This window comes from Pholis gunnellus, assembly GCF_910591455.1.
Source record: "Pholis gunnellus genome assembly, chromosome: 4".
NCBI classification, from domain to species: domain Eukaryota; kingdom Metazoa; phylum Chordata; class Actinopteri; order Perciformes; family Pholidae; genus Pholis; species Pholis gunnellus.
The window spans coordinates 16,863,683-16,885,277 of record NC_136530.1 but is presented as its reverse complement, the minus strand read 5'-3'; the positions used below and the strand labels follow the sequence as shown (position 1 = coordinate 16,885,277).

Here is a 21,595-nt window from a genome sequence, read left to right as displayed (position 1 = left end):
AGGTAAAATCCTGTTCTGTGCGGGTGAAACATTTAGGATCCAGCTCATCCTTTAAGAGCAAAACATCTGCTCCAGAAATGACAAATATATTGACATATAAATATAACATATATAATACATGAGCCTCCCGGAATAAAACACATCCCTGCAAGTCAAACAAGGCGGTACTTTTTAAATGGCAAGATGCTAAATTGTGGAAACAAGTTAGTGTCTTTTTGTTGTGCAAAAACAAGAACCATTAATTGCCAGGACATACTTATTATCTTCTACTTTCTACCCATAACGTATTATCTTGTTCCCAAAAATGTACATCTTGTTCTCACATGACTTTTGAAAAAACAATATATTTTGTGACTTTAGTGTCTCTGTGTCATATAGTTAAGTCATTATTTTCAGTGGAAGTAAACAGTAAATGAGAAAATGCAGCTGTTAATCGGATTCAACATTAATTTATAGCGTAATTCAACTGTACAAAAATTATCCATCATTAAACCCTACCTTCACTTGACAGATGACTGACAGTTCCATCCTTGCAATGTATCCCAGGGACAAAGCCCACTTGTATCCACAAACTAATAAGGAGAATCTGCCAATTCATTGTAGATTGAGGTATTCTGTATCCTAAACCACCATGGCACTTAAACTAACAACGCACTTGCTTTTGTATGTGCATTGTGTGTGTTGTCTTTCATGCATAGTTATGAGTAGGCATGGGTGGGTAGGGTTGATCAGTGCTGAGGGCTTGGCTGTGTTTAAAGCAGGAAGCGTGCTTTGTGTAGAGCCTAGTGGAAGTACGCACCAAAAAAGGCAGATTCTTTTTAACTGAAACTATGGAAATATGTTATTTCTGTTTACTCTCAAACACTCCTTCTTATTAGACACAATAACAAATGGGAGATGCTACTGCTGATGAAACCTAGCATATGTTTCAGTCCATCATCTGGCTGGGTTTGCAGTTTTTTTTACCTTGCTCTAAATACAAATATAAATTTAAAGGATTACTATGGAAAACACGATAGATGATGAGTGCTTCACAAACTTCAAGTTCCTATGGGACCTGTAACCTTAAACATATCCCATGATATACAAAAAAAAAAATGTAAATCACTCTAAAACCCAAATATTAACTTGTATGACCAATTTCAGTTCCTGTCTTTCTGTCTTAATTAAACTGACCCCAATTTAACAAACATCAGTTGATTGTTTTCGTGTATACAATTGTATTTAAATTTATTGTTAGGCATATTATATTTTGTATGGATAGACCTTGATAATGTAGAATAATCTACATACTCTCATCTAAAATTGTGATAGCATCAACATGTCTCAAAAAAGTCATTTGTATCTCAAAATAACTGGTGAACATACAAAGGGTCACCTTGAGAAGTCTTGGTCATGATTCAAATCAACTGTGAATACATCTGCACTTGTGCATGTTTAAGCTAAACGACTTGTGGCTCTGACAACAGCTCTGGATTAATGTTAAGCCTCTGAAGAACAGGACAAAAGACCTGACTTTTGAAGTCTGCTGCTGACTGAACACCCCTGCAACAACATCATTGGGTCTGGACATAAAAACCACTACCTCTGGAGAAACTAACATTACCAAAGACCCAACCCACCTCAGCCACTTCCCCTTCCACTTGGCAAACACTACAGGACTCTGCATCTATAATAAAACAGACAGCCTCTTCCCAAGAGCTCTCTAACTTTCTCAGCTGAGCACTGCCAGAGTGCCAGAGCTGTTATCCCACCAAACAGTAGTGTCAAAACCCCCTGACAACACACCACATCCCCAATACTGCTTGTACCGGCAGCTCTGCTCACACTAGGAACTTACTTCCAGCTCCAACACCAACACCTTCAATGCTGTTTCAGATCAACTCTAGCCCCCACACACAACCTTGACCCCAAGCCACCCTCTCTCCTAGCCCAAACACCTTACCATCTTACACCAAACCTCCCAGTATAATTACCTTTTCCCTGCTTTTTAAAAAAAAAATTCTGTGCCAGATATGTTTGCCTTTTCATAACGTAACAACGTGCTGAGGTAACAGATGGGGTATCAGTAATGCCTCTGGAGCGAGTGCTTGATATTCGAAATCATTTTTAGCCCATTTTCAAACAAGGGACAGAAATAATTTTTGTCTCGTTCCCTTATTACACATTTGTGTTGTTGTATAGTCGTGTGGGAGTCCTCAGGAAGCTGGCCCACTGAGACCATGTTTGACAGACAGTTATGCGCCTGCGGTTGGTTAGTGAAGGAAACCCAGTGACAGATCAGCTCAGTGCAGCAGGGGTATCAGTGTTCCTGAACTCTGAAAGGATCCTTTGGCCCCCAGCAGCCTGACCTGTGGTTTCCCATCATTGCTCACTTTTGAGCAGGCAAGCGACAATAACAACAACAAAAACACAATAATCTTTGCTAGCGTCAACATCCTTAGTGTCACAGAAACTGCAGTTTATAACTGAAAACTGGAATTATGCTAATAGAACAGCTACCAATGTGGTGATGAGTCCAGTCACCACACAAAACCTTTATTCAAGGAACCAGTTAATGAAAACATACTGTACATTCTCATACAATGGATACATTACCGTACAGTGCGTTAGGTTGCATAGTGTTAAAGGTAAACTATAATGTTGATAGCTGGCAGACTAGTATCTGCCCTGAATTAGTAACATTTTCAAAACAACTTCTCTTGTGGTGGACCTTTGCATGCAACACATGGAGCATCTACCATGGTTGCATTTATGTCGGCCTATATCTTTGACTACATTCTGACAAGAGGCTTTGATACATCCTTGTGACAAAATATATACAGTAGTAGTTACATTCACATGGCAGTGATAGGCAAACAGTAAAAGACACCAATGGCATGAATGAGGCTGGTTTAAGTGCTTCAATATATGTTTCCTTTATCACTTTCTAACAGTCTGAGAACTTGAATATTTGTGATTCACCTTGTGTCCTTTGAATATCATCTTCATAAAAAAAAATTCCATCTCCATTTAGACCAATAGAGTGAAAATAAAGTCATATGTCGACACCCCACAGACCCTGTGGTGTTTCGGCAAGTCACATAGCTCCTTATTTGCTGCATCCCCTCAACAGTCAGAGAAAAGGGTCCAGCATTGTAACTTTTGCAACTGTAAGAGGTACAATGTTGTGTCTTTTTTCTGGGACTGGTTTGTAGTAATTGGGGTCAGTATCCCAAAAGGTTGGTAGCAATCACATCTATCCATCCAAGGGCCTAGCAATACTCTTCATCTCCTAATGTCTCTGATACCTCCACACAGTGTCCTTTCACAGTCCTCCATCTATAGCTGGGTGGCTTTGGTAGAGCGCCTGGTCCTCCTGTCATGACGTTGAGTGGCAGGGGGGTTGCAGTAACGTGGCGACCGTCCTCGGGACTTTCTATTGGGGCTACGTGGCATGCTAGGGTCTGGGGGGGCTGGTAGTCAGGCCTCCTCGGCTGTGGCGTCTATCCCAGCGTAGGTGAAGTTCTCAAAAAGAGCCATGTTCACATAAGCCTGGAAGATGTATAGAAGCTGTTGTGTTTAAAGAGTTTAAAACATAAATCATGCTGGAGCCTCATAACCCCTTCATGTCATTGTGTTGTCATTGTGTACAGACCACACTCGTAGAGAAGAACTAGAGAAATGTCAATAAACTGGTGCCAAATGACTGCAAACTCAGTGTAAATGAATTCCAACAGTAACACCCTATATGTGACTTGACAAACCAAATAGCTATTTGAGACTACATCTCCAATTATCTGATGTGACTATTTGTAGTATGCCGTAAATCATACAATGTCATAATATATTATATCATAAAAATTCCATAAATAACTCATAGTTTAGGATACCATAAAAAATGCCGTAAAAAAATGTAAGACAATAGTATGCCATGAAAATGGCATTACAAAATTATACAAACGTCTGTATGACTTTAGGTGTAGCTATCTTGGAGGGATGTTAGCTACCCTCCACTCCACTCCTAAGTATTAACAACAGGACATTTTCCGACTGTGTGAATGCAGCATTACCTTCCTGGCCTCCTGCATCCTGTTGAGCTGGACAGAAACCTGAGAGAAGGGGGGTCGCTCGTAAGGCCGATCCCTCCAGCACTGTTTCATCAGCTCATAGCTGCACAGAGAAATAGACATTGATGAATCGGGTAGAACAGAGAGGAAAGAAAGACAACATAAGCTAATTATTAGCTGAATGCTGAATACTTACACCTCATCATCGCAGTTTTTGGGTTTCTCCATCCTGAAGCCTTGTGGCAGTTTTTCATAAAGCTCAGCGCATGTCATCCCACAATATGGTGTGCCACCTGACACACACACACACACACACACACACACAAGAAAGACAGACAATGCTTTTTTGATGTTGATGGTGGGTCGAGCAATGGTGAGGATTGTCACCGTCATGTTTCCACCACAGGCTGTATGGTTACTTACCTAAGCTTACAATTTCCCAGAGGAGAACACCGAAAGACCACCTGGGAGAGAAAATGCAAGGACAGAGATGTTATTAAAGTAAACATGGGAAGAAAATGTTATTGTTTTATGAGTTTTATGAGTTACACCTGAACATGTTTTTTAACTTCGGACTTGATCATATAAGGTTAAAACTTTGTAAAGAAACCTGCATAATTGCATATTTGCTAATCTACATATACAGTAAATTAATACATATTTTGAATCCAGTAAAAGTAATGCATTATAAAGCTTGAAATGCTAAACATTTAAAAAAATAAATAAGCTCAGGAAGTTTATGATAATGCAGATTTTTCTCAACATCAATGCGGAAAGAGACAAGAACCCACCGAGTGTCTCAAACAACATGAAACCACCTTCGTTACTGCAATATGATTAGTGACACAAATTTATGAGAAGTGCCATTAGTTTCACATGTCACAATGCCGTGTGGTAGATCATATGTGTAGACAAGTGTTGCTTGTGGCGTCGGTCTATTTCTTTGTCTTTGTTTTTCTCTTCTCACTCTGTCTCAGATCTTGTTCATTGGCTCTGTTTCTCTCAGTGATGTTCACAACTCTCTCTGACCCTACAGCAGCCTTCACACTTCTTCCGTTAGCTGTCCTCCACTCTTGACGTCTGTTCTCCACCGTGTATAAATAGGCTCCAGTTGACAGACCAACGTCTCAGTCTGTCTGCTACGGTGTACCCAAGGCTTCCTGCTTGTGCTTATCAGTTACACAACACTTACACAACTATTATCACTCCACCAGTGACCAGAGGGAGCCTGCCATGTCACTCAGAATATGTTTTGCATTTTGTATGTAATATGTAACTGAAGCTCCGGTGTGACAAACATTGTGAGCTTTGCCTCCCTTAAAAAAACTCCACCTGTTGAGGTGAGTGCAATAGCTAAAGTCAGGAGTGATATTGGTTGAACTGATGAGTTGACTGTACACTCACACATCACTCTTGGTCGTATACACGCTGTAGTTCAGGGACTCAATGGCCATCCAGCGCACAGGCAGCCTCCCCTGAAAGCAAAAACAAGACATTTAAAACCTTCTGCTATGTTGACATATCAAGAGTCTGATTATGAATATTAAAAGAAGTAAAATATATATTTAATAATATAATACTCTGGTGCTACAGGTTGATGATGGAGATCTAGTTAATATATCAAGTACTGTACAAGTCCATGGCCTTTTAGGGCGATATAGTTCACTGCTGTACTATCACTACACACTGTTATCAGAGTCTTTCAGATGCTGTTTAAATTGATGTGGTACCAGTGAAAAGCTTAGCAGTAAATCATTAATCTTCAAAAGAAATTGTTAGTTAAACAATTAAGTCTTTTTTTAAAATGGCATATTAATGAATTAATAACCATCATGTAGCAGACTATGAATGTACTGACAGGCTACAGATATAACACTGTGGGGTCACACATTTATATCATGTGCAGATATCTACTGGTAAACGCTTGTTGTAGTTTATCTGTACAAGATATTAGTCTTCTTAGCTGATGTCAATAACAATAATCCACTGAAATACATTGAGTACAAAATGACTAAAACAACTAGTGCCCTCTGCTGGCTGTTGGTTGTTTTCTGAAAATAAAAGTGCAACTGCGTTTGACTCCGCCACTCACCATTGTCTTTTTAACGTAAACTTCCTCACCCCGGGACAGGCCAAAGTCTGCTATCTTTGCCACGAGGCTGTCCCCTACAAGAACATTCCTGGCTGCCAAATCCCTGTGGATGAACTAGTGCGTAGAGAGGGGAGGCGAGAGAGGAGGCATTATTTAATTAACATGTTTTTTATTTAGTTATTCAATGACTTCATCAACATCCTCTGTCACGGAGCTTGTTTGAAAAGAATGCTTTTTATGAGAGACATAAAAAACTGAGGAAAGAAAACTGCCCCCATCCACACAAAATAATAAACAAGCAGCGACACACATGCACTCTTTCACCTCCTACCTGTTTGTCACTTAAATAGTGCATCCCAGTTGCCACGTCTACAGCGAACTGCAGCAGCTGCTGGGAGGTGAGGGTGGAAGCAGTGCCATGCTCCTTGGCAAAGGCGGGATCGGTCTCCAACACTCGACTCTTCCTCAGGAAGTCTAGGAGGTTACCATAGGGAGCGTATTCGATGGCTATGTACAGGTAACCTGGAGAACACAGAGACAGAGTAACATGAGGAAGAGGAGGTTATCCTGTAATATAGAGGACACTTAATGAATGTGCCATAGATGTCCCTTTATGATGTTTCATATCTTGGTATGAGATTCACTCCCTTTGTGGCAACACATAATGTATTTGACATCACAAGACACTCTCATGGTGATTTAAACAGTTAAGGCTGCTGCTAATAAACATTTCATCTACAAGCTCAGCTCTCCAAAAACTCTGACTATGAGCTTGGATGGCCTCCGTGCAATAGGCCGGGAACAGACCCAGCTACAGCTGGTAAGGGGCTTGGCCGTCAACAGTTCTGTCTTGACACAGACAGAAGTAAATCAGACCTTTCATGAAATCCTCAGAGAGATCAACCAGATGGTTGAGGATTTGCTCATAGATGGCGGCTTCCCGCCAAAACCGGAGTTCCTACGGGTCATGAGGCAATTGTGCTTGTTGGAAGGGTTTCACCAGGAACGGAGAGAGTTCCAACACAATAAGTTAATACCATATGTCGAAGGAAAGAATAGCGCGGCGATGGACACACTGGTTAAAGAACTGGAACATAATACAATCATGTTCCTTCTCAGCTACAAGAGATTATGGTAATCGGGACATACTGTGTTTCCTGCAGCAACATCTTTCCAAAGCAATTTTCTTTGCTCAACATGAAACAAAAAAAACTCCCAAAATGCCAAAAACAGCAATTGAGTACCTGCTTGTGCTACCGCTCCAAGCCAGTGACTTTCTCAAGTTGCAATAAAAGACATATTAACAACTTGAGCAAAGACAGAGGCAGCACAGGAAGAACACATGCAAATTGTATGTCAAAGAAACATTTACCCCTGAACGCATGTCTTTCTTATTGATCTCTTTCCTTCTTTATTTTCCCACCTTTACCTTCCAGCCTGCTTTCCACCCTCCCTTCTTCCCCAAAACTATCCTTTCTTCCCCTTTTCCTCAATTTTACAATCAGTTCGCTGGTTGAACACCAAGCCAGTCTTTAACATACTGTAATAGAATATGTTTGTGTTAAGCTTCCAAATTGTATAAAATGATTACAATTTACAAATTGCATAATATTAATAATAATAAAACATGTATTAAGGAGGCATGTAAACAAACCGCTGAATCATGGAAGACCAAAACTGTTCTAGAAAATGACACGAATGGAGGATTTGTTGGACATTTTAAACTTTTTTTTTTAACATTGTAAGTTTCAATAGGTAAGAATGAGGTTTTATTATTACAGTGAATATGTATTGTTGTACTCTTATCACTGAATAACGGAGGTGAACCTGAGTTAAACAACAGATGTAAACACAGTAGAGTGAAGGTTTGTAGATTGAAGTGCTGAGAGAAAGTGAAACCGGTGGGGAGACACACGGAATTAGAATGTTTATGTTTCAAGGCTGATTTGGTATTGTAATGTCCTCTCACTGATGTACTTTCCACACTACACTTCCTCCCCCATATGTTTTCAATCTTTGATCAAACAAAAGCAATTCAATTATTCGATGTAGAAGCCATGGGCTGTAGCGATGGGAAACCGATACTCCATGGTAAGAACTGGGGCCAAGGTAACCTTATACAAATACATAAATACATGGCACAGCAGTGTGCTTGTGAAGCACATGGACAAATCAAACAGATGTGAAGCAAAAGTGCAAAATGCCTCTGGCAGGCCAGGATTATTTAGCTTGGATACATTCTGGTGCTTTCCAGGTGCAGATGACAGATGATCAGATAGGAGTATCTGTTTGGATCTCAAGCAAGAAGAATTAAACCACTTCCTTTACAGTACTAGATACAGGGGTACAATTAGTCGAATCAGGATAGATAGAAGTAGGATTTGGTCAGGACATTGTCTGCAAGACACCGACTAGTACATCAGGATAAATCAGTCCTTTGAAAAATCAATACTGCCAGCTCTTGAATAAAAATGTATCGGCAAATTAATTTAGATTGGAAAGTCTGCAAATATATTTAGCAATACATAATCCAATATATTAATAATATACACATCAGGCAAGACATAGCTTAAAGTGCTATAGATGAAATCATAACACTGAGCTCAGATATCAATCACAATGGATCATCTCCATACTAATTGAACAAACTCCACCCACAGATAAAGACTGTGTTATGATTGAATGCTCCAGAGAAAGCTCGTAAGTGGACCTTGAATTGGGTCATGATTAATAAAGTTATACCATAACTTGTTTCTGCTGTAGCATATTACATAATTTATATACTGTATATACTACATAGATATATTGGATCTCGTCATACAGCTCGCCACTAAAATGTGGACAGTGTCCACCAAATGAAAAAGGAATATATATTTCACAGAATTTGTAAGGTCTAGACACCAGATAAGCAAGTGAAGGTAACTCACATACAGTCTTCATCTTACAGTCTTCTTAACAGCCTTGTCGTCATAACCATCGGTATTTCTTCAAAAGCCATAACTCGAAAGCTCATCAATATCCATAAAAGCCACTAGGTGTTGCTCACTCACCTCTGTTCTCGCAGGCTCCTATCAGGTTGATGATGTTGGGATGCTGGCCTAGTTTACACAGCACCTCCAGCTCCCCTGCAAAGTCTCGGTGGTCATTCTCTGAGGCAAACTCTGCAGGAAGATCAGCATGAAAAGCATCATTAGACGAAATGCAAGCAAAGCAGCTCAAGCGGCTTTGGTGTGTTTTTGTGTGTGATGCATTGTGCAATATATCGATATATTTGAGCGTGCTTGCATGAATGTGAGCCAAAGGTACCTTTCAGCATCTTGATGGCTGCGCTCATTTTGTTGCCATCCTTCTTGATCATGGCTTTGATTACCTGGTTTTGAGACTGTTGTTAGCTTAAATGTTTACCCAAGTGAATAAAGGATGTCAACCAGAGGAGAAAGATTTAAAACATTCAGAAAGTACATTAAGAGCTTAAAGACCTGGCCAAAGTTGCCCTCTCCAATGACATCTTCAAACTTTATGTCCTCCCACTCCAGGATTGGATAAGTTAGGGGCTCTGGTGTCGGTTTTGGCCTCCGTGTCAGGGTCAGTGTTCCTGAGTTAAACTGCAGAATAGTCTCCTCACCCTGGGGGTATAAACAGTCTTAAGCTCTGCGATAAATACAAACATATCAAAGTGCTTGAAAGTAGGCTTTTCTCAAAATACATTTCAGATACGATGTCAACCAAAACTCAAAATTTGGATCCTTACCGATCCAGACTGGTAGGTGAACGTGCGCCGACGGTTGAGCAGCGTCTTGCGGATGAAGAAGAGAGCCAACAGCGCCAGCAGGATAGTTACACAGGTGACAGTTACCGAGCCCACCACTGCCACCAACAGCTGGTAATTGTCCCCAACAGGCCTCCCAGCCACACCCTGGGTGGTCGGGGTTAAACTCTGAAGGCCTTTTTTTGGCAGAGTGAAAGAAATAGAGAGGGACAGAGGGGCAGGATGGAAGATGGAGAGAAAAACCAAATAGGGAGATGGAGATGATCTTCAGACAGTGAAGATAAATAGACTGTCAATGCATTTTTATTCTGAGTAGAACCCTCCCCCTGTGTGGGTGGTCCCCGTTCAACGCCACCCGGGAAAAGCCCAATATTAGCCACAAGTACAGTAGTGCAGAAATGTTCCACTGAGAGCTACTTTTAGCTTGATTGATTGAGGAAATAAATGTATGTCCAAGAAGCTATAAAAAGGCCTTGATTTATGTCAGTACGCTGGATTATTCATTCACTCTGGTAATCCAGTAATTCACATTTTATTTCCAGAAAGGAAAAGCTGACAACAAGGCTTACTCTTAAGCTTACTTTACTAAACAATATCCACATGTCAATTGTAGTAATGGTGGATAAAGGTGGGTGAGCAGACAATAACTTCCTACTCACCATCCCCTTGAGTCATCGCCTGAACAATCTTGCTCCACTCTCCCGGCACTTTGGAGAAAGCCCTCACTCTGAACTGGTAGAGCGTGCTGCCGTTGAGTGCTGTCACATCTTTGGTGGTCTTGTTTCCATCGTCTGTGTCCACCCAAGGGTGCGGCTTCCCTTGGCCAACTGGTTGGTACTCTATGATGTACTTGATGATGCCTCCATTGGGATCTTCAGGGGGCTGCCATCTCACCTGGATGGCTGACATGGACAAGGGCAGGGCCTGGATGTTGCGTGGGGATGACGGACCTGAGACACACAGAGATTATTATAGTTCGGGAAATCAACAGGGATTCTGTAAAACTATATTCTAAATAAAATGTATGTTACAATCACAGGCTTTTACTCGTTGGTGCTCTGGGAAAGCTTTCATACCAAAGATAAGGGTTAAACCGCATTCGTTGCAGTTCTGTCGGATTGATCTTTTTCTAACTTGTTGATCTCCACTGATTGCTAACTAAACTGGATTATTCCTCAACACCTACTGTACCTATCAGCTGCTAAACTCATCCTCAACTCAATTAAAGTTTGTGGGCAGGGAGAGAGTCACCAAGCAACCAGCAAGCACCAACTGTACTCTTTTCCTGAGGGTTTAAAGCACATTTAAGAAGCTCTTATCATCCCATTTATTTAAGTTTTATTTACCATTAAAACTAAATACGAGTGGGCCTTTAACACACTATATATTGTGTTGGACCTCTTCTTTAGCCTCAAACCCCTGTAAATGCATTATCAACTGCATTGATACTTCTGCAACATTTAGAAGGAGTCTTCCTTGCAGCTTATTAACAGCAGAGTTTCTAGTTACCCTGGCTGTTGATGCGGAAGTGGTAGGGTTTAGAGGGCGGTCCCAGGCTGCCACAGTTGATGAGGCGCACCACCACGGTGTAGTCTTGCTGGTACTTCATGTTGTGGAACTTTGTGGAGAGCACAGTGAGCAGGGTGGTCTCCTCCAGTAGTTTCTCACTGAAGGGTGGAGGGCCGAAGAGCTGCACTAAAAAACCACTGGCTGTGCCAGCATTAACGCCATTGTTGGCGGGCAGTCGCCAACGTACAGTGGCATTGCGGCCTTCCACCGAGCTGATGTCAATCTCAGGTTGAACTGTGGGCTCTGCAGCGACAGAGAACACAGTATGAGCTGACAGCTCCTTGAGAATTTCTCTCATTATTTTAGTCACGGTTCCCGAAAATTGCCCCTTGAGGGACAGGTAAAGTATTTCGAAGTGAAGTGGACGATTACCTCAATTTATATATCAAGTGGCTGCCGTACAGGAGTTAGGACTGTTGGCTCACAACAAGGACTAGCTCTAAAGTTTAAATATATGCCTCCACTCCTTTGTGAAGTTAAACCCATGGTTCGTGTGGGTTTTGTAAAGGTGCTCTGGTTTCCCCCCAAAGTCCAAAGACATGCAGTTTGATTGGAGATCTTAATGTGTTTGCATGACTGTGCCCCAAATCCAAACTACATACTAATTCTAAGCAGGTTTTGTGTTTACCTGGGAAAAGTTACAAAATGAAGGACAGTCAATACACAAACTAAAATCCTTGCTTTTTGAGTGTGCTGTAAGTGTATAGGGATATACACTATTTTTCCACAATGCATTGCACAAAGGAAACTGAAGAGCTCCCAGCTTGAAAAGGTAACTGATGTCAAACTGCACAAGTATTTTATTATTTACTTTTGGAATGAAACATAAAACATAAAAAATGTTGATTTTGTGTATACTAACTGCAAAAACAGTATCGTACAATATAAAGATTAGTCTATACTGTATACAATTAGTTTGTAGTAATGGAATTGGGACACTGTTGGCTCTGTGATGAACCTACAACCTGCATGAGCCAATTGTACAGAATATTGCAGGCCACAGCGACCTGTAATGTAATCAAGTGGCTTGAGATTTTAAATATGACTTCTCACTCCATTTTGCATAATCTTAAACTGTTCTGTGGTACTTCCCAAAGGCATACGAGTCATACAAATAGTTTGTGCTTGTGTAAGCGAATAATGTTCCCTTGTAACAAATAAAATGTGTCCATTTCACACATGGATCTAACTACATATGGCCAAAAATTCAACAGAACTTTGAAACTATGACAATCCAAAACAATAATTTTTCCATTTCAGCTAGTTTCCTTGATCTTTTCTGTGCTCACACTCGGATATGCTCTCTCCCTCTCCACCATTGAGGAATTAAATCATTGACTCTGCCACTTGAAAGCAGTTTCTTGCTTTTCCTGATTCATTTTGTGATTCCTGGCTGACTGATGACAAAGGTTTGCTTTTTGTTATTATAGTTGTGATCCCACAGGAACTTCATTTTATTTTTAGCAAAGAAGTGCCCACGGATCATTTCAGTCCATTGGTATCTTTTGTCCCTTACTCGAGTCATCCGGACAGATTTGCTCACTGGGGAAAAGACAACTGGCGACTTAATGTCTGGGAAAAGCACTATTAGTCTAACCATACAGAAGATAGTTGTGCTTGCTGAAGTTCCGTGGTTCAGACTGTAGACATTTGTTCACAAGCAAGATTTCCAGATAAATATACTTATGTTCAGTATGTATGTGATCCCAGTTATCGGTGGGTCTTACCAGGACAATCAGTCTCCATGATGGCTTCTGGCCCCGGGGCCCCCTCTCCACCTTCCCCAGGACGACTCAGCTGGACACGGACACGGTACCGCGTTGAAGGCTCCAGGTTCATCAGCGTGATCGGCTCTTTGTCACTATAAACTGAAAGAATGTGGACGTAGGAAATGCTGTTAACGTAACAGTGTATGGGTAATCTATTTAACATTTAGCTTAAAACATACATAGTATAATAAACACACATGATAGACATTTAAAATTACACATATTTTTGTTTGTTAAATGATAAGTATAAAAAAACAGCAGGGCACTTGAACCGAGTATAATACCCTTAACCTGCAGTGCATTGTAGAGCAAACATGATTAGGGTGTTTCTTATAAAAAAGTTTTATTTATTTTGGTTTGTCAAGGCCAGTATTTCCATTTACGCAGTATTACTTTGAAATGATATCCTACCTATGATGGAGGACCACGAGTCTCCGTTCTCCACAGGCTTGTAAAGGAGCCTGGTTGAGACGATGGGCCCATCTCCTCTGTGGGAGTCCACAGGCATCACCAGCAGCTGCTTACTCCTTTTTTCCAGCAGTTTGGGAGCAGTAGTGGGAACAGGGGGCTCTGAGTAGACACAGGAAACGATTTCAAAATGTAGATCTTTGTTGCTCACATGTGATGTGCCTGCTTACAGGAAATGGTCACCAAACAATCGATTTTCCTCTCTGTTTATTACTTCACATATTTCTTAAAAGGAACCACACGCACAGACCTTTAATGGTGAGGTTGAACTTGCGGGAGTCCTGGCCTCCATTAGTGGACACCCTGCACTCCCACAACCCCCCTTGTTGAGCAGTCAGACGAGGGATTTCAAACAGGGCTGTACTCTTATTCGAGTCCATAACAGTCCGAGAAGCCTGAGAGTAAAACGCATAACATACAATATAATGCAATGCAAGATGAAAACCACATTTACATTTCTTGTGCTTATTTTTAAGTCTGAGAACTTTCTTTGTTCTTGTGTGAAGTGGTCGTACAACGCTTTATCAGAATGTTTCCATTACCAAGGAAAAAACACAGAAAGAAAAACAAAGAAATTGTACATGTCACTTATAGGCAACACGTGGTAACTGCTGCACTGTAAAGTGATATTGCCTTATCTGGTCAGGCTATTGTGTTGTTGACTTCCTCTGAACTTGATTCAACCTTGTAATCATCAGCCCAATCTTAAAGGCGCAGTACAATTAAACTTAATTCTTTATCTAACGTCACAGCACCAGTTAAGCATGGAGCTAGAACCAGGAGGTGATTACCTTAGCTTAGCAAAAAGACAGGGAAGCAACAGTAATCTTACAACAGTAAATAACATTGTTTTTGTTTAATCTGTACACAAACAGAAATGCAGATGTTGCTGACTTTTTTAAAATGGTGAAACATTATTGAAAAATGCCCAATATAATAAATCTTGCAGCAACCACAGCCCGTCCTGACCACGTTGGGAACCGCTGTACGAGATCACCCTCTCCCTGTGAGGCCTTGTATGTAATCTCTACCTGACTACCTCGACTTAAACTTGATACAAGCTGTGCATTTGCTTTATTTTAATTCAGGCTTACTGAAAGCCTTCTTGGCAGGAGTCTTTCTACCTTGAGCACAGTGCTGTCCAACTTTCGCAGCTCAATGCTGTTGTGGCTGGGCAGAGGGTTGCCTGTAGCTGAACAAAAGATCTTGGGGCTGGAGTTCAGATTCCACTCCAAATTGCTATCCAAATCCAAGATCTGGGGAGCCCGGTCTGAAAATGGAGAGAGGCATGGAACAGAGGTTGACAAGAGACAATGTAGATAGTGACAGAGACATTTTTTCTTTTTTTGCAAAAGCAGCAGCGTATTTCAAAAACGTTATTTCCTAGAGAATAAAGCCTGCCCACAGCTACAGTAGTTAAAGCTTCAAAACTTCAAAATAAGGAAACAAAATGGTTGCAGACTCAAGGATTACAAGCAATTTAATTGAACCATTTCACCGGAAAGGGTTTCATTGGGGTTTTGTCATAAACCCTGATGAAGCCAGCATTTTTGGTAAAAAGGATTAATTAAACTGCACGTAATCCGACTGTGTTTTATACGTTTTGTAACTTGTGCATGTTCACAAATCTTTGCTGTTGTGATGAGGAAGAAGGTGGTGGTATTCGGTGAGCGGGATAATGAGAATGGAAATATACTTTGCAGTGATGAGGCGAAAGAATATATACATAGTAGCAATGTAATCAATATCATTCCACAGAGGAGCCTGACCTAAACGAAGATACAGAATAAAAGAGGGATAAATATGGTGTGAGGATACCTGACTTCTCACAGTTCTGTCCTCTCCACCCCGTGGGACACTGGCATCCACTGAAACGGTTGCAAACTCCTCCATTCTGGCATTTACAGCTCAGGCTGCAGTCTGGTCCATACATGTCATTATCGCAGTCTGAAAATAGAAAACAGAAAGCTATACTGCACGGTATGACACACAAAACGGTAAAAACATGTTATTAAACCATGTGCATATTAATTTAATTAAAAATACGGGAACACAGTTAAGTGATGCAGTGCTCACCCTTCTCACAGCGGCTCCCAAACCAGCCGCTGGCGCAGGAGCAGCCATAAGGGTCTGGTAGGCAGAATCGAAGCCCCTTGCAGTTCAGCTCGGAGCCACATGACTCCTGGCAGTTTCGGCCAAACATTCCTTCTCTGCAGGCTGCAAACCATCAGAGAAAGACAAATTCACAAATGTGTTTATTTAAATTCCTTGAGATTTGCTATATCATGCCTCAACCTGCCTTGCAAAACACCCCAGAGAACAGAGTAACTAGTCTGCCAGTAACCCAAATATTTGATTTTTATAGTTTGATTTCATTGTTAGAAGAAAAGCTGTTTAGGCACAGTCCTAACCAAAACGCTGTGTCGATGTGATATTGATCTAATGTCTGCCATTCAAATGCAATGTAGTCTCCTTACTTAACTGCTCAACACACACACACACACACACACAATAAAATCACTGGGTCAAAATTTACCCCAATTTGGATCAATATAGCACAGATGCAATAGTGGATGAACTTAACCTAGCACCTATGTCTAGGACACCATTGGGTCACCAATCAAATCCATGACAACGGGTTGTTTTGACCTAGTATTAGTATTACATTTTATATTATTGTTAAACAATTACCTTTGGTTTATGGTTTACAAGTTAAAATACGGTGAACAGGAACCAATCATCAACATGCTTGCATTGTCATTGAGAACATCTAAGCATGCTGACATTAGCATTTAGCTAATGACAACAGTAAAAACGAATCTGATTGTATACCCATACTCTCTCTCTTACTCTCTATCAGTGTGTCTCTCTACCATTTACACACCTACTGTATATACAGTATTGTACCGTATTAAGTACACTACAAACCTGTCTCACACCGTGTTCCCATGAATCCTGGAGGACAGATACAGTCTCCGTCGACATCATGACAAACTCCGCCGTTGAGACACTCGGGACAGTCCTTGTCACAGTTAGGACCCCACTTCTTACCGGGACAATCTACAGAGAAAACAAGTTTTCTTTCCTTAAAAACATGTTGAAAGTGTGATGTGCAAAATCCATATATGTTATGTCCTCCTTCAATATGTGATCAGTTTGTTTTTAATGTGCCTGCACAATTCTAGTTTCAGCTTTAAGTCCTTGCATAATTTTCTGAGTGCAGCTATGGATAATCTTAGAGAATGCAGACATTTAGATGTGATTTCTGATTTGCATTGTATTTTGGACAGATGTTCTGTTGCTCTCCCTAAGGTGTCTTCCTTTGTTTCCTGTTGCGAGGACAGAGACAGAGGATGTCGTATGTTGTACAGACTGTAATGCCCTCTGAGGCAAATTTGTGATTTGGGGCTATACAAAATAAATTGAATTGAATTAAGCACAGACCGCCTGCCTAGATTATATATTCACGATACAAATCTAAGGAAATAGTAAAGACATTGAATCATGTAGTAATATGAGCCGAAAAAAAATCCATTGCATCTGGTGGACAGAAAGAGAGAAGGTAGAGGGGAATCTCAAAGCAGAGCAGGTGGAGATGGTGTTGATAGTACTGAAGTCTCTTTACAACACTGAGCTACAGGAAATGAAACTAACACATGCTGTCTCAATGAAATACATGTCAAGTGCAGGCTTTAATTCACTAAGCTCAAAACCAACTTGCTGCTGTTAAAAAGGTATACTTCCACATATGGGCAAATGTGTTTATTTGCCTTCTTGCTGAGAGTTTGATACCATTCTCATGTGTCCGTCAATTAAAAAATAAAAGCTTGTTAGCTTAGCATAAAGACTGGAAACGAGGTATCTCGTGTTTAATCCATACAGTGTAAAAACAACAATTTGTGGTTATACAGGTGGTTAGGTGCTTGACTATTTTGTGGTCAAGCGCAGTGACTTCTCAGAGTTTCAGGATTTACTTATCAGTCTTTTTGAATTCATTCATTCATTATGAGACACAACCCAAATGTTTCTGTGGTGTCATCACTCTTGTCTGCTTTTATTGAAGGCCATTTAAGCTTCTTCTTCAACCACAAAACTTCCTTTTTAATGTTCATTTACAGATCTTTTTGTGAGCTGTATGATGAATCTATATTTAATAGAGTCGTTGATGTTGCAAAAGCCTTGACACAATCTGATCCTGATGCGTGCAAATTTCTGTGTATGTGTTTTTGACTCAACAAACCTCTGACAATGAGCCTCATCCACGCGCCCTGAAGGGGGATGTCTCCCACGTAGCTGGCACTGTAGATGCCTTGATTGGCAAAAGCTGCATTCTCCACAGTGAGTATCGCTGTACGATTGATCATGTCGTTCCAGTGAGTCATATAATAGTAGTTTCCTACATGAAACACGAAAAACAACAACATTGAGGCCATCATTTTCAATGTGTTAAAAAAGTACTGTAGTCTTCTATCCTTATTTGCAATAGATATAAAGGGAGTAAATGGCTTCTTATTGCACATCACATTTCCTGTCTCTCTTGAGTTGTGTAGGATGGCTTACCATTGTACTTCCAGGTCACATCTCTCTTTTGGGAGCTAAATAGCTGCATGCTGAGGTGAACTGTCTCTCCTTTGTTAGCAGTAAGTGTAAGGTGAGTTGGGACAAAATTTGCTATAAAGGAAAACAGATACACACGGTTATGATCCAAACCTAACAAACCATCCAAACTGGATGGTTAAGAAAACAGTAGAGGATAAATAATCCAGTCATAGTTTGTTTGGTCAGTTAAAACTCTCATAAAACTTCTGAAAGAAGTCTGAACCCACCTCTGCCAAAATTATTGATCATGGTGGTCGTCTCAAGTGGGGGAACTTCCTGAGTGGATTCACAGTAGAAGATGCCGATATGATCCAGATCACGGAAGTCTCTGGCCACTGCCTCCTTGTTCCTGGGCTTATGCACTTTAAAATGTGGCTTTTTGGGGAATATGAGGATTTTATTGTCTTTCTTGATGTCCAGCTCAACCTGGGAAGGGCTGCGCTCTCCGTTGATACAAGAGATGGAGAAGTGATTGACATTGGTGGCCTCCGCTGTGGATATCATTGTCAAGTCGATCACAGCATCTACAGAACAGAGCATAGTCACAAGAAGTTTAACTTGATGAGACTACTACGATTCACAAACCTTTTGAGTGAAGGGATTAAGCAACAAGCATTTTCTCTTATTTCGGCAAATAAATGGACAATTTGATCTTTTCAGAAGAAGACCCATAACTAGCCTCATGTTTTTTTATTGCAGGTGTAACATAAAACAGGAGTGCAAAACTCAATTAAACCAATATATATATATATATATATATATATATATTGTTCAGTCAGTTCAGAAATCATAGTCACATCTGCATGTCTCAGCATCTCTACAAAGTGATTTGTTACTGCTCAATCTTCATTTTTTAGCACAGTTCAACTCAATTTCATTAAAATATCTGATTTAATAGAAATTATAGTATTCTGATAATAATCCTGTTTCTAAGATTAAATTTAACTCAACTGAATAACATCAGTTTGGAACATGTTCTAGACCAAATAAGTAAACAGTTTGTCTGATGTAGAATGTCATTAACTTATTTGAATACACCTGACACAGTTTATGCAACATCCTGCTGCAAACCATCTAAACACATAAAGTGCTGTACAAAACCAGTATGTTGTGAATCTCATAGTCATAGTCTATTCATTATAAAAGTGACTCTTTGACTTGCAACATCTTACACACTGACATCTGAGATTGAGAAACTGCCCGCATTTACAAAAACAAAAAAAGGAATGTGATTATTTGAAAAAAAAGCCAAACCCAATAATGTCAGTTTGTCCAGCATTCCTTCTCCCTGGTATTTAAGCCCAGATCCACAGAACAATGACAGGAAACATGGATGAGCTCCTGTTTTCCCAAAGGGTTCAGACATCCACACTCTACATTCTGAGGGTATTTATGACTTTAATGAATTATCAAATGAATAAACAAGCAATAAGTGTAGACTTAAGTGGGGAATTGTTATTTCTTAATATACATAACGAAAATAAATGAGGACTTTGATATTTTTGCTCCGTTTAAGAGCTACCCAAACAGCCTTAAAATAAGTTCCCACTTACCTGATAAATCAAGGAAGCACAATACAAACACCCAAAAAATCCTCATGGTATTTATAATCCTCATTAGGAAAAAGTTGTCGTTACTAAATCGTTTTTACAGGGAGAGATGTACATCCAAAACGGTGACGCTGCAGCACGACGAGTGGTGCGCCTTTTTACGCATAACTTAGCGAATCAACCAGACGTCCAGTTCAGGTATAAAATCTCTTCGGCAATAACTACAGCGGTCCAGTATAGCTTTCAGAGATAGTAGCACGGCCCGTCACCATAAGTACAGAGTTGGACCTTCGGTAAAGCTCAGCTTTCTCTGGGTGGGGAAGGAAGGAAGAGCGTCACCAGACAGCGGAGGACTGCTGGCGCTCCAGACCTCCCCGATCCGATTAATGCTGCTCATGAGTTTAAACTTCGTCGCTTGATGTTTTAATACAATGCCAACCACCATGATTATCTATGCATACAATTGATTCTGTAAAATATTACACAGTTTAAACAGTGAAATTATACTATATTTTTCGATAGGATAGTATTAACTATATTGGCTAAAATGTTATTGTAATATTTTTATTTTTATTTCTTTGTATTTCTGTCACAGGACTATTTTAGTTATGTGTTGTAAGAAACATGGAGTGTACAATGTTTCGTGAAGCACCAGGATTTTTGCGAATGTCAAATTTAAAGATATACGTTTTTATACTACTTGATAGTTTATATGATTTTTTTGTGGCTAATATCGACACTAGCTGACATTGTATTTTATTGCTGCCCTGGTTTTCTTTGTTAAGACATTGTAAAACACCAAATGCAGCAGCAGCAGGTATCATGTTTTGCCAAATGCAACAGCTTTGTTCTTTCACTTCAATGAGTTGGTGGGTCAGCCTCCCCTCTTCCCTCACTGTTAAAATCAGTCAGCATGAGGACATTTTGAACAATATGCTTGTTGTGTCTATTCTGCCATTTCTGGCCCAATCTTAGAAAAGTGCTGCACTGTCTCACTTTGAAACATCCAGTTGGAAAAACTGCACACGCCTTTTCTCATTTTCTCTGCAAAAACTGTGGACTGATTTGATGTTTTCTTTACATTTCCTTGCGGCTTCAGACAATCGACTTGAAGTTGACTCAACTTCTTATTGTTTAAGATATCCTGTTTTCGATTTCAAGAGCTCACATGGATTTCTTTAGCCTGCAAAGAATATTCTATTGTATGCTTAATTATCATATTAACACAGAATAAAGTAATATAATTATTTGGAAAGTGTGGGGACATTGATGTCTATTATGAAAAAGAAAATAATGTCAAATAGTGCATGAAAGATACACTGAAAACCATGATTAAAGGACACGCCCTGCTGGTTCAATTAGCTGAGGTAAAAAGAGATCAAATTAAAACCGAAATGGGTACCCACGTTGGAGCTGTTTCGTCTACAAAGCACAGTGTTTCCATTTTGACTTTTTGCAAACAAAGGGTCTTGGCTCAGACATATATATGGTCCCTTTAACCTGTTAGTGTGACCTGTGTAGCTCAGAAGCCAGAACAATTTCTTTTAAAAGAACATCTTATTTCCTCTCTCACTTCAAAAACTCTCACTGACAGGAATGGGCTTAACAGTGAGAACAATGAAACTGTCAAGAGCAGACTGCTAACTGCACAGTTCTGGTTGCAGCATGCTTATGTAGTGTAGCCAAACGTTTATAATAAAACTGCAAGCAACAAAGTGTATTTTAAAACT

The 21,595-nt window shown here is 40.2% G+C and overlaps 1 protein-coding gene across 2 annotated transcripts; it reads right to left on the bottom strand.

The window, feature by feature from the left end:
* Positions 1-2,508: 2,508 nt before the first annotated feature.
* Positions 2,509-19,988, bottom strand: tie1 (tyrosine kinase with immunoglobulin-like and EGF-like domains 1). Of its 2 annotated transcripts, XM_079158677.1 has the most exons (24): positions 19,869-19,988; positions 18,543-18,839; positions 18,277-18,387; positions 17,957-18,112; positions 16,645-16,776; positions 15,793-15,933; positions 15,535-15,663; positions 14,841-14,986; positions 13,967-14,111; positions 13,660-13,818; positions 13,207-13,347; positions 11,420-11,722; positions 10,570-10,860; positions 9,893-10,086; positions 9,621-9,767; positions 9,448-9,511; positions 9,192-9,302; positions 6,473-6,663; positions 6,142-6,255; positions 5,454-5,524; positions 4,473-4,513; positions 4,246-4,342; positions 4,053-4,152; positions 2,509-3,534 (listed from the first exon to the last, which is right to left on the bottom strand). In XM_079158677.1, exons 1-24 carry the CDS (start codon positions 19,930-19,932, stop codon positions 3,463-3,465), a joined length of 3,417 nt encoding a protein of 1,138 aa, XP_079014803.1. In that variant the 5' UTR covers positions 19,933-19,988; the 3' UTR covers positions 2,509-3,462. The 2 variants fall into 2 exon arrangements, with proteins under 2 accessions (XP_079014803.1, XP_079014804.1); XM_079158678.1 differs by lacking the exon at positions 11,420-11,722.
* Between the last annotated feature and the right edge of the window lie 1,607 nt (positions 19,989-21,595).